This window comes from Lampetra fluviatilis, chromosome 4 (assembly GCF_964198595.1).
Source record: "Lampetra fluviatilis chromosome 4, kcLamFluv1.1, whole genome shotgun sequence".
Classification (NCBI taxonomy): Eukaryota; Metazoa; Chordata; class Hyperoartia; order Petromyzontiformes; family Petromyzontidae; genus Lampetra; species Lampetra fluviatilis.
In genome coordinates, this window is record NC_136278.1 from 12804066 (window position 1) to 12818215 (window position 14150).

Consider the following 14150-nt stretch of genomic DNA (forward strand, 5'->3'; position numbering starts at 1 on the left):
TCAACCCATTGCTGGAATAAGGCCTCCCCCATACAGTGTCTGTCACGGATATTGTTTGACCATATTTCACCACACTGGTCAGTTGTGGGTTGGTGAAAGGGGTGACCCAGAGAATGGGTCAGCTATCACTCGCCACTCAACGTTAGCCATGAATGGGAATCGAACTCGGTTGGCAAGACCTATCACCTGTAATTTGAAGAAAAAAACCAATCGGGCAAAAAGTAAAACCTGAGTACAAAGCTCTGTGAGTGGGCGATGTTTGATCGTGTTGCGAAAAAGCGGCCGCGTGCAGCAATTGCTGACTTAGTACGGCTACACTTGTCGGGGCTTCTCAGCTGCCAAAGCATTCCGGTGCACTGGTGGAATTCAAATCGCCAAAAGGCCCTGGCCTATGCGCCTGCACGTCGAGGTGCTCCTTATCCACAAAGCTGTAGCAAGCAACAAAATGGACGAGGTTTGCGAAATGAGCAAGTGTGCAGGTGAAAGGTGTTTTACGTTGTCCCATGTAAAAGGCATCGCCCGCGAACACCGATGGCACAATAACAGCAGCTGGAGAGACGCTTTGGCGTGGTCTCTGCGATGCCTCGCGAGGTGCTTCATTGGCGACAACAAATGTTTCACGTGCCGAGCCGCGTGGCGAAGTGATGTCACACGGCGTGCGATGACGTCATCTGCCGTTACGCCGAAGCGGAAACTTTTGGCGCTGGTTTTTTGCGTCAAAGATTTGGTCAATTCGACTGGTTTTCTCGCGCGTAAGCCTCCAATAGCAACACGACTTTATACTGAAGTTGTTGGATCATCTGTGGGATTATTGTGCCACCCCATTTTAATGCATTGGGAGTTTTCAACCCGAGTTGGTCAGCATGACACAAATGCTTGGAGAGTGCATGCTGCACAAATTAGGGGTTTTTTTCTTCTGGGAATTGCAACAACACGGAATGTATTCCAAGGCCACTAGAGACATAGACTTTAGATGAGTGCTCGCCAGAATCTGACACTGTAGACGCAATGTTGGGGGTGCCGTGTCATTGTGACATTGCGACGTGACAGTGTGAATGACTGCCCAGAGTTTGCTCACCACCCACACCTCAATACGTAAGGCTTCACGAGCATGCACGGCCTCCTCACATCAACGTCGTTACGGTCTCGAACATTTAACGCTGGAGGGGGCACTCCGTCTTGAGTCGGCCTCGCGCTGGGGCTGAGTGCTTGCGTTTGTGTTTAGCGCTACGCTGCGCTAAGATTGCGCAGCGTAGCGCTCACGGTCAACACCGGTGACGATTATCTGAACCGGTCCTGGGCCTTCCATAAGTCGACTCAGCCTCAAATGAGTACCTGGTGCGGTGTGTAAACATCGCCACTGGGGAGACAAAGGCGGCCGGGCGTGGTGCTGGCCACTCACCGACTCGTGTGCTGTGTCGGCCTTCATAGGTGCTCGCTAACAGCACTTGTCCCTACGTCAGTTTAGCCTATACGGGGGATCTTTGTCTTTGTGCGCACGTGTGCACATGTGTGTCTGTGTGTGTGTCTGTGTGTGCAATTGTGGTGACTCATTGGCCCCCTTCTGACAAGCAAGCCAGCATCAGGCCCCATGATAAGTGAAGATCAAACAGAATTTGTTTTCTCTTGTTACTTTATTTTGTTTAATTTAATATTCATTATTTTAGTTACGGTGCAAATCTACACTGTTTCTTTTTATTCATGAGTTGAACAACGCTTCCCTTTTTTGTTGTTGAACCGTAACACATTTCAGAACATTTCAGAACATTGTTGTGTTCCGAACTACGAACCGTTCGACTTACGAACGGACCCCAGGGACTAATTGTGTTCGTAAGTCAATGACTTTCCGTGACGCTACTGACCCATTTGGTTGATTCTTGTACAGGGTAATTACGTTTTCAGGTCCATACGGCGTACAGCCGTTTCAACACGGGCAAAAACATGTTTTTGTATTTTTGTTTGTGTTTCTCCCTTGTGATGGGACTTAGCAGGATGAACGTTGAGATGTAGGAGGTGCAACGGGGCGACCAATAAGGTCTGAATTGGTCTGTGATAAGGCAGGGGGGGCAAGACCGTAGCCATGGAGTCAACATTGGGGGGGATCAAATCTTCCAGGGGGTGTGGGTGTCCCCCCCCCCCCCCCCCAGAAAAAAAATCTAAATTTTTTAATGAATTTCCTGCCATTTCCTGCCTAACATATAAAAAAAATTCACTAACACATAGGATAGACTTTTTCTTTATTTTTTACAATAATGTCTAATAGTTTATTGAATTACATTGCTCTGTTTTGAATTTTTTACTTTTTCTAGTTTCATTGTATGTAATGGCAGAGATTAGGGATTAATAAAGTACAACCATAACCACAATCATATAAACAGAAATCTATTTTATAGCAATATATTGGGGGGGGGGGGCATTTTGAGCATATTTGAATATTGGGGGGGATATGTTTCTCCCAATCTATATTACATAATTACGGTCTTGGGGGGGGGGCACTGATAAGGCGATCGACAGCGATGCGATCACAAGATCCGGCAGGCGACAATTGAGCTACGAGGCGCGAACACGCGCTCGGCCAAGAGCTCCATCGGCGTGGCACCCCCCACCCCCTACCCCGACCCCCACCCTCACCCTGACCCCCTACCCCCACCTCGACACCCACCCCACCCCCACCCCGACCCCAACCCCACCCCGACCCCCACCCCACCCCACCTCGACCCCCACCCCACCCCGACCCCCACCCCCACTCCACCCCGACCCCCACCCCATTGCGACCCCCACCCCACCCCACCCCCACCCCATCCCCACCCCGACCCCCACTCCATCCCCACCCCACCCCCACCCCACCCCCACCCCACCCTACCCCATCCGACCCCCACCCCACCCCCACCCCACCTCGACCCCCACCCCACCCCGACCCCCACCCCCACTCCACCCCGACCCCCACCCCATTGCGACCCCCACCCCACCCCCACCCCATCCCCACCCCCACCCCCACCCCACCCCGACCCCCACCCCACCCCCACCCCACCTCGACCCCCACCCCACCCCGACCCCCACCCCCACTCCACCCCGACCCCCACCCCATTTCGACCCCCACCCCACCCCCACCCCATCCCCACCCCGACCCCCACTCCATCCCCACCCCACCCCCACCCCCACCCCACCCTACCCCATCCGACCCCCACCCCACCCCCACCTCGACCCCCACCCCGACCCCCACCCCCACTCCACCCCGACCCCCACCCCATTGCGACCCCCACCCCACCCCCACCCCATCCCCACCCCGACCCCCACTCCATCCCCACCCCACCCCCACCCCACCCCACCCTACCCCACCCCCATTCCGACCCCTACCCCACCCCCACCCCACCCCACCCCCACTCCACCCCCACCCCACTCCACCCCCACCCCCACCCCACTCCACCCCCACCCCACCCCCACTCCACCCCCACCCCACCCCCACCCCCACCCCACCCCCACCCCACCCCCACCCCACCCCCACCCCACCCCACCCCGACCCCCACTCCATCCCCACCCCACCCCCACCCCACCCCACCCTACCCCACCCCCATTCCGACCCCTACCCCACCCCCACCCCACCCCACCCCCACTCCACCCCCACCCCACCCCCACCCCACCCCCACCCCACTCCACCCCCACCCCACTCCACCCCCACCCCCACCCCACTCCACCCCCACCCCACCCCCACTCCACCCCCACCCCACCCCCACCCCCACCCCACCCCCACCCCACCCCCACCCCACCCCCACCCCACCCCACCCACGCCCACCAGAGGGCGCTCGAGCACGCGCCGCCTCTACGGGTGCCGACTTGGCGACTTGACGGGGCGGCGGCGTCACCGCGGCAGCTTCGCATTTTGTTGTCGTCATCGTTGTTGCGACACCTCCACCACCTCCACCAGCAGCACAGGGAGAGCCATGGCCGCGATGCTGGCAAGGTCACTCGCATCGCCGCTGCAGCTGCTGCGGCGTGGCGCAGTCGCGGTGAGCCGCCACCACCACCACCAGACGGACCACAACAGCGCAATGAGCGCTCGGCTGGAACCTCGCTTCGCTCCGAGCGCTCGTCGCGTGTCCAGTTCGTTGCCCCCCTACCCCCCTCTGGCCCCGCCGCCGCCGCACCTCAGATGAGCACGGCTGGCTACGTACGGTGCGAAAGAAGTTCCACGTACAGCACGGCGTGCTGCTGACTGCTCGCTGTGTTGTTGTTGCTGCTGCTACTGAGTGCTGCTGCTGTGTTGTTACTCAGTGCTCGCTGTGTTGCTGCTACGACTGAGTGCTGTTGCTGCTGTGTTGTTGTTGCTGCTGTGTTGTTGCTGTGTTGTTGCTGCTGAGTGCTCGCTGTGTTGTTGCTGCTACTGAGTGCTGTTGCTGCTGTGTTGTTGTTGCTGCTGTGTTGTTGCTGCTGAGTGCTCGCTGTGTTGTTGTTGCTGCTACTGAGTGCTGCTGCTGTGTTGTTACTCAGTGCTCGCTGTGTTGCTGTTGCTGCTACGACTGAGTGCTGTTGCTGCTGTGTTGTTGTTGCTGCTGTGTTGTTGCTGTGTTGTTGCTGCTGAGTGCTCGCTGTGTTGTTGTTGCTGCTGTGTTGTTGCTGCTATGTTGCTGCTGTGTTGTTGCTGCTGTGTTGTTGCTACTACTGAGTGCTGAGTGTCGCTGTGTTGTAGTTGTTGCTGAGTGTCGCTGTGTTGTTGCAGGCGAGGTTGGCGGTCACGGGAGGAGTGCGGCCCGGCCCGAGCGGAGCGCCCTGGGCGGCACGCGCCGCGATCAGCACGGGTGGGGGAGACACCACAACCACCATACCACCACCATGACCCACCACTACCACTACCCACCACCACTATCCACCACTACCAACCCACCACCACCACTACCAACCCACCACCACCATTACCCACCACTACCCACCACCCATCATACCATATCACACCACCACCATCACACCACCACTACCCACCACCACTCACCCACCCACCATCACACCACCCACCATCACACCACCCACCATCACACCACCCACCACAACACCACCCACCACAACACCACCCACTCACACCACCACGTGTCACAGCCCAGGGTGGGTTGATGTGACGATGTCGCTCAGTCATCGAGGTTCAGCTCCGCTGTGAATGCCGCCCGTCCAGTTGCGTTGATCAGCAGTGGCGCGCTTCTCTGCGTCTTGCGCAACGCCGTCACTTGACGACTTCAGCCGCTGGAGGTCGCTGCCGTCTGTGGGATGTAGCGGCCTCTAGCGGCTGCGAGGGTCACGGCGAAATCCGTTTCAACACGCGAAGCCAACAACTCCAAGCGATTCGGTCGCAATGGAGGTGTCGTGAACTTGGACAATGGGTATTAATCGATGCCTCGTTATGCACGAAGTTGCAAGTCGGTCAGTTTGTGCGCGTGTGCCGTGAGCAAACGGCTTCCATGGGAACGTGGAATTTCCAGCAGTGACTGGAAATTCCTCGTGTGAGCAAGGAGACAGTGGCCGGTCAAGGTGTCTCCTCTACAGATGTGCATTCTCCTGGAGTGCAAGTCAATAATGCCTGCATGATGTCTCAGCATAGGCATGCAAAGTGTTATTGCAGAGTTATTTTTTAAGTTCGTTTATCTTTCAATATATTGCCAGAACGTTTATTAAGACTACCTACACCGGCGTTTGCCACAAATTTTCAGAAGAGGCCACTTTCACCGTTAAGACATCATCAGTGTGAGGACAGCCACACATTAGAAACCATTGGGGTTTGACAGCAGCACGATGATGATGGGGGGGTGTTTTGTCGGGGGCCGCATGTCCGGCCGCACTAAAGGCCACCAGGGACTGCCAGTGGCCCGCGGGCCTTGCAATGAAAAACACCGACCGACGTGGTTCATGAATCTTACATAGTAGTGCTGTGGATTACACGACCGAATTGATACTATTTTACACTTTGAAAAAACATGTACATCTGGGTGGCACTGTTTAGTATCGCAACATACGCAAATACCGGTTGGTTGTCAACGCGGATAATTACACAATGTAACATGACCAGGACTTTACGTGAAGGAATGACACAAATGCACACTTTTTCTCATTGAAAATAGGTACATTTCAAAATATCACTGTCCTGCTCACAAAAGCAAAGTTTGTGGGGAATAATAGCCATTTTCTGTACTTTTGAGGCATAAGCAATTGGAAAATAACACTACCCAGGAACTATGTTTTTTTGTTACACAGTGTTATCTCTCTGGGGTCCATAAAACAGGGTTGTGGGACCTCAAAAGTTGTCCTATGTAGATAAAGGGGCCACTCATGAGAATTCCCAAAGGCTGTCTCAGCGAAGACGGCCCACGGCGATGAGCGCCACCCCAAATGTTTCAGCTTTCCCTCGCTTTGTGCGATTTTGCGTATATACACCTCAGATTTGCACGGTTGGCTATGCACGGTGTGAAAGAAGTTGAACTTACTTAACCTATTTCTACCTATAATTTGCAACTGTATACGGTTTGAACTCACTCGTATGTAGCTATGCGATTGGACGTGGGACAACATTGTGTACTGTACGCGCTATTTGACAGGCATCTGTATCATGGGGTTTCGCTTTGCGCGCCCTCTTTCTTTTTTTCTGGAACGCATCTACTACCGCGTAAAGCGCGGGAAACCCGTTGACTCTTTTTGTCTGGGCACCCCTCGCTTGACACATTAACGCCCACGTGACGCGCCGCGGTTCAGCGCTGGAGGCCGTTGATTTGTAAATGCAAGCACGCTTTGTTGTGAAATGCTCTCGGTTACAGAAATTGTGGTTGGCTCGTAAGCAGCTGAAGCTATGCAACACCGGGTTTAACACAAGTGTAATGCAGTCGTGAAGTTATTCATGCTCTTAAACCCTGCTTTAAATGACACTTTGGCAATCCAAACATTGTATTTTTAAAAGGAGCAAATTTCTGCAAAAAATCAAGACAGTAGACTTGTCCTGAAGTCAATTTAGTCACCAAATGAGTTTTCGTTATAATACATTTTTTGGGTTAGGCCACGTAATTATCTAAACAAATTTGTGTCGTTAAGAACCCTCCACCACCCGACGCAGCCAAACAAACGAATTACCAGGTGGTGTACATGCGTGTAATGCCCCAATTATTGTTTTACCTCACCCGTGAGTTGAAGAACAACACCCTCAACCAATATTACCAATCACAGAATATACAACATTTAGTTTGATACAGATTTGGTCAGATCGTTATGTGGCCAAACCCAAAATTATTTGCGAATTGTAACATTGGCTGCAAAACCTGACGTGTCTTTCACCTCATTATGTAAACACATGACACCATAATCCCCTCTCTTGTTTATCTTCCACAATGCCCTCACCCCCACCACTGCAGCTTGCCACCTCAGAGCTGCTGCTGTGACAAAACCCGCACCCCACTTCAAGGGGACAGCCGTGGACGATGGGAAGTTCCGCGTGTTGTCGCTCGATGACTTCAAAGGGCAGTACCTGGTCCTCTTCTTTTACCCTCTCGACTTGTAAGTGCAGCAAGAGCACACGGACCCCAGGCACCGCATGCGATGGAGCTCCCACCTTCCCTCGGCCCTTGCACATCATTGTGACCCGCTCAATGAGTGAAGCTATGCCGCAAGCCACACCACTATAACGTCGAGGGCTGTCTTAACATATGCGTCAGAATCTCATTAACTATTAGTCTTCTATGAATGGCAAGATTATCATGTATGTTAAACTTCTTTCGCACCGTGCGTAGCCAACCGTGAGATCACAAGCTGATTTCGCGTGTCTTCATTTCAATCGCTCCATCTATTTCTTGGGTTGACTTGTTAGAGGTGTTTATTTTTATTTGGCTTCGATGTACCGTATATCATGCATGGTTCTTAGTAATTTCTTATATTGACATTAATGGTGAATAATAACATATGTGAGAATTCCTAATTATTTCTATATGTATGAATGTTGAACTGCTTTCACACTGCATATGTATGTACGTGCATCATTTCCATTGCTTACAAGGGCTTACAACACTTAATTTGTCGTATTATTATACAGTAAATATTGAGGAGAAAAAAAGTCATCCCGGTTGTAGAAATAAAGAAAGTAACGGGATCTGTTTATAATTGTCGGGATTTTGTTTAAAACTACAACCTGGGTGCAAACTGGAGAATTTCCAAAATGCCCGTCATTGCAATATGCTCTCGGGAAACGTGCAAATCCAGAAATGTATGTCTGGAACCATTGCTGATGTAGATTGAGTTTTACGTGTCCATTAACAGAGTTGTTTCCCGGCAGCACGTTCGTATGCCCCACGGAGATCATCGCATTCAGCGAAAAGGCCAACGAATTTCACCAAATCAACTGCCAGGTTGTGGGCGTATCCGTCGACTCTCACTTCAGCCACTTGGCCTGGATCAACACCCCGCGCAAGGTGCCCAACTTCTGTACAAATAATAAAGAGATAGGAGCTCAAGCTTTTCACATTATTTAAAATTTTTCCCATCGGCGTATCGGTCTTTCAAAGTGATGTTTTATAGCAGCATTTGCTTAAGTGGGAAAACTGTGTTAACTATTTGTAGGCGGCACGGTGGCGAGATGTTAACTACCTCGCCTGGTATTCAGGAGGTTGTGGGTTCGATCCCAACCCTGACGCCTGTATATTTGGAGTTTGCACGTCTCTCTCCCCGTGGTCGTGTGGACTTTTTTTCCGGGTCGTCTGGTTTTTCCCACCACATATAGAAAGTGCATTTAGCTGCTATAAATGGCCACATGATAAGCCACTTCGTTGAGCTATCATTTGTGGCCAGGTTGCTTCTGAAAAAGAGATATATAATTCAGTGGGTCTTACCTGGTAAAATTAAAATAGTGTTCTCGTTTATAGTTTAGTTTGTGTCTTTCTACGTCTCATGAGCAGATTGTGGCATGTTAGCTGCTTGTGGGTTGCTATATGTTATATGCAAGAACATTCCACTTTCACGACGCATCCTGTTTTTGAACAAACATGTGCAATCCTCTTGCGCATAACATCTACCAACTCGGGAGCAGTTGTGTGCTGATTAGACCCAAAATGTCCCATCTGTGTCCAGAGTTTGCCATCTTAAACAAATCCTGCTCAAAAAAAGAGTTTGGAAGGCCCTTAGATTTATGGACAGAAAATTATTTTCACGTGGGAAGATTCAATTCTTGTCTCGTATATTTGTTTAACGAGGTAACCCCACTGGAGCCACATAATAAGTATTAGTTCTATGTGTACAGTACATCTTGGCGCAGAGTTGCTTATACATTTCACAATGAAGCTTCAGGTTTTGTTATCGCCTTGCACGACTTGTATAATAATATGCAGCTTTTTATTAATCCACTGTCGAATGCCGTATCACGCATGAAAGCTGATTGACTACACATTTTGGAAATATAATTTCTTTCTGGCGAGTGGCTGGATCAACATAATTTGTGGATCACATTCGGTCAGATCAAATTTGATTTTGCTTGCGATTGGACTTGGCACATGATCAGATCCCATTAGATTCAAACTGTGCCCCCCCCCCCCTATTGAAAACCTATTATTTGTAAACTCTCAGTGACAAGAGGGACATCGTGTTGCCTGCAAGGATTTTTAGTCGTGATGTTTATGTTTTATGATGGTACTTTGTAGATTTATTAAATGAATGAATTAGCAATTGCACGAGTGTAACCCCCGATTGTGTGGTGGCTTTCTCACTTTGTGCCATCCTTCTGCCAGGCTGGTGGCTTAGGCCACATGAACATCCCTCTCCTCTCAGACTTCAGCAAGAATATCTCAAAGGACTACGGCGTGCTGCTCGAGGAAGCAGGCGTGGCTCTCCGGTACGAATGTTGCATGCCCGCCTCCTGTGCCTGTTTACCTGCCGAACCAACAACACGTCTGTCTACCTTGGCATTTCCTCTCCCGCCCACGTAGTAGCCACTGCAGCACCATTCACTCTCGGCCACGGTATATTTGACCTTGCAAAATAAATATTATCGGTTTAAGTGCCAGCGCCACTTGTGTAGGCAAAGGGTTATGCCTATAAAGTACAGAACAATGCACTTTGGTTAATATTGCAATTGGTATTAAATGTCATGGTTTTCATATATAGCTGAAGCAGCCTTTGGTCTAAACATGAGTGCATCCTTAACAACCAGCTTCCAAATGCAAAAGCACACCCCATCCATTTAGGAGTTGAGCACTCCGACCACGGTGTCATCCAACATCACAAATGATCAAGTTGGCAATTATTACTGTCCAACAAAAGGACAAGCCTGCTGCTCGTCAACGTTAAATGTCATACACGTAGCTGCAGGGGGCGTTAGTTTATGCTCCACATCACTTCTACCAGCGTCTTGCTTCGGTGGGCTAAATAAATGAGGCCCATCGTCTGTAACGTTAATTTTAGACTTCACGCTGGGATAATTTACCAGCCTCCTACCGGCAACGTCTTTTCAAGCTGGAGGAACATATGGTCGGGCAGCGCACGCACGCCACCAGGGCAGAGCTCGTGGTTATGTGCACCGCTGGGCTCGGCCACTGAAAGGAAAATAGCTTCATGTCTTGTGGCGCCCAGTCCCTATAATTACAGTGCTGCATCACATATCTGCCCTGTCTGATTATCCGCCCACACCCAGGGCCATATTTGTTGTGTGTGATGTAACCGACAATTTCTCGTAGATGTTCTGAAATCCGACCTTTTCATATATCTGCCTATACCTCAGTGCATAGCAAGTTGGATATGCGACATTATACTCGACGATCACAACAGCGTTGTCATCTGAAATTGTGGTTTCAATTTATTTTGACTTGTGCAATTTCAAGTGCAATCGACCCCACCCAGGCCTGCTGCATTGACACACATGGTGGGGGTTGTGCGTGGATGCGGTACACTGTTGACAGCCACTAATGGCCATGCACGATATATGTATGTGTGTTGAACTGCCAACCGTGATAATCAGAGGTGCGGGGTAAGGACAACAAACTAAACACAAAAAGCAGCTCTACGGAAATTTGTTTTTAATTTAGATTTCAAAGTACATAGCTCCAGTGGCTTCTTAATATCGGACGGAAGAGTGTTAAACTCATTTCTTTTGAACAGCTTTTTTTAGTTTTTTGTCCTTCCGCACCTCCAATTAACACGGTTGGCTACTTAGGGTGTGAAAGAAGTTCAATATATACACATAAGTTACAGACGGCCGCAAAAGCATATCTGAAAGCGCACGATGCGGTGACCGTCTCTGTTCGACAGCCAGCCAAAAGCTGCTGCTGCTGCTGTGAGGATGACCGGACTTCATTTGATGGTTTATGCTCCTTGACGAGATCAGCACGGTATTGCGGTTAATTTGTGGCAAGCTTGCCACAAATGCGAGGGTCGCCTCTGCGAGCGCGGAGCTACGGCGGTGCCGTGTTGACTGCCGTGGTCGCCGTGTCGCCGGTCACCCCGCGCAGGGGCCTGTTCCTCATCGACCCCAACGGCGTCGTGCGGCACGCGAGCGTCAATGACTTGCCCGTTGGCCGCTCCGTGGAGGAGACCTTGCGTCTCGTCAAGGCCTTCCAGTTTGTGGAGGAGCACGGGGAGGTGTGCCCGGCCAACTGGACTCCCGAAGCTCCAACGGTAAAAACGCACACTCGCGGACGTTATCGCTGGAATACCAGAGGTACATTTTGACATATGCAGTAAAAAGAGCTTTATAGCTCATCGGATTCCTCCAGTACAAAAGAATATTCTGATTCAATTCTGATGTATCCTCCAAAACACAAATACAAAGTATTAGTTTGTCCATCGGGCAATTGACTTTCGAGACCAATATTATCCATTGGCTTTTTTCCCAGACCAATTTTATTCGGCAACAAGCCTCACTCTGAGACCCAGAAGGGTGAAACCAGACCAGAGTTTGCTTGATTAAACAAATGCTGCTGGACATTGGTCTGGAAAGCCAATTGACTGACAGACTAAAACACATTTGCATGCATGTGCAGATACAGAACGAAGTTCTGTTATTTGCTTATACTCATAATACTCCACAGCAACATAGAATGGAATTGTGTAGCCTAAGAAGACTTCATTGCATCAAATTAACTTTCGTGTAAGCGCATTCATGAGAAGGCTACATCTAAATGTATATTTTTCAGCGTTTTGTTACATTGTAAAGAGGGCCTTATGCGTTTCACATATTAGACACACAGATATTTACAGTAATGTATATGTTGTGATGATTACCCTATCGATCACCATACTACTCAGGTGTAAGATAACATACAATAATAATAATAATAAAATAAAAGTATATTTTTTACCGGGTTCAGCTATATAATATACAGATAACTTTGGAAGGAAGTATTGCCCTAAAAATCCACGTGTGTGTGTGTTTCAGATCAAGCCAAACCCTCAAGACTCACTGGAGTACTTTGAAAAAGTGAACTGAAGAATTGAAACTGGAATGTAGAGGTTCTCATCGTCTATAGCAAGACGTTAATATTGTTACAGCTTGAACTGAACTACCTTTGGTATTCAGTCTTTAGCGCTTCTCGACTCAAAGTGTCTTCGAATCAAATAAATGTATTTTGATACAAATACGTGCTTTATTAAACACGACCTGAACATAGCAGTTGAATTCATCAGGTTGACAACATTGCAAATTACCAATCTGTGCAACTTTACTTAATATCAGCGTAATGTCTCTGTTTACCGATGTGTGCACCATTACAGATGACGGAAAATTCTGCTTTAATTTGGTTGACGAGATATAAAGCACACGATGAATGAATGTGGCTTGTGTTGTCGATGGTATGTTGTGGTTAAAAGCCGTGAAACATTTGAAAGCAGAGTAGCCACTTGCAGTGGCATCAAAACATCACTGAAAGCGCCTGATTGACTGCCATGTTACGGACATGCCGGATAACTAACCTACGTTGCATGCGATAGATGTTTACTTGTAAAGTTTATTACTGGCCTCAGGTGTAGTGAGATGATAAAATAGCGATAGATGAGATTGCGGTGTGGTTAGATGAGAGGAAGACAGACGGGCTAGCAAGACGAGATGAAGTGATGTTAGAGAAATAATACAGCTATGTATGCAACATGTATATGAGGCATGTGATAGATGTACGGTAGGAATCCATAGAGATCTAGAAGATGATTGATTCAGAAGAGAGATGAGCGATATAAACGAATCTACAGTTTTCCTTCACTTTATGCCACTTCATTGCAAGGCCCGCGGGTCACTGATGACCTTTAGTGCGGCACCTGACAATACACAAATAGTGAAACAACACCCCCCCCCACCATCATCGTGCTGCTGTCAAATCCCATGGTTTCAAATGTGTGACGGCCTTCACACTGATGATGTCTTATCGGCAAAAGTGCCCCCCTCCCTCAGAAAATTAGTGAAGAACACTGATTTATGCGGTAATAGATGCATTCCAAAAATAATGGTGCACCGCACGAGGAGACGGCTGCGTGCCGAGTAGCGCGCACAGCGCACACGAAATGTCCCACGTCCGACCTCATAGAGCCAATCTTGGGTAGAAATTACGTGAACCGCGTTTTCGCGAAATCGCATAAATCCAGTCTGCATAGAGCGAGGGAAACTGCACGGTGTAGGTCTTTACATAAAGCACGAAATTGTTGTGAACTCAACTCATATACCCCACCAGGCACACACACACATACATACTGACCAAGACGAGTAAGCTAATTATAGTAGATATTTCACACTTGTCCGACGTAATTGGTTTAATTTAAACAAGCTGCAAAAATGTGCTACCCCGCTAGGCAATGGCACTACCCCGAAAGACCATACTCAACACACACACGGCTTGCTCTTCTCTCGTAGCTACACAGTACACGTGATGTTTTTTTTTGCCTTGTCAGTGAAAAGACGTGCAACTTGCAGGATATAAATACACAACTTACATTTTACGATTAGGATACATTCAGCGGCCGTCTGGTACGTTCCTTCCAATATTCGGAAGCCACTATTCACTTTGAAATCTAAATTGAAAACGAACTTCTTTAGAACTGATTTTGTGTTTAGTTGTCGCCCCCAGGACCTCCAATTAGCACGGTTGGCTACATATGGTTCTACAGAAATTCAACATACATGTACTAATAATAGGGGTTTTTCCCTTTTTTCTGGCAAC

General features: G+C 49.2%; 1 protein-coding gene across 1 annotated transcript; it reads left to right on the forward strand.

Annotated features, from left to right (window-relative positions):
- Positions 1-3846: 3846 nt before the first annotated feature.
- Positions 3847-12729, forward strand: PRDX3 (peroxiredoxin 3). Its single transcript, XM_078855593.1, has 7 exons — positions 3847-4007; positions 4718-4796; positions 7383-7524; positions 8297-8432; positions 9741-9844; positions 11457-11622; positions 12383-12729. The coding sequence occupies exons 1-7, from the start codon at positions 3942-3944 to the stop codon at positions 12431-12433; spliced, it is 744 nt and encodes a 247-aa protein (XP_078711719.1). The 5' UTR covers positions 3847-3941; the 3' UTR covers positions 12434-12729.
- Positions 12730-14150: the final 1421 nt, after the last annotated feature.

What these genes read in the sequence shown, in the direction of transcription:
- PRDX3 (XM_078855593.1), top strand. Translation starts at nt 3,942, where the DNA reads ATGGCCGCGATGCTGGCAAGGTCACTCGCATCGCCGCTGCAGCTGCTG. An exon ending in TGCGGCGTGGCGCAGTCGCG is followed by an intron (nt 4,008 to 4,717) that starts GTGAGCCGCCAC and finishes GTGTTGTTGCAG; the next exon opens with GCGAGGTTGGCGGTCACGGG. An exon ending in ACGCGCCGCGATCAGCACGG is followed by an intron (nt 4,797 to 7,382) that starts GTGGGGGAGACA and finishes CCACCACTGCAG; the next exon opens with CTTGCCACCTCAGAGCTGCT.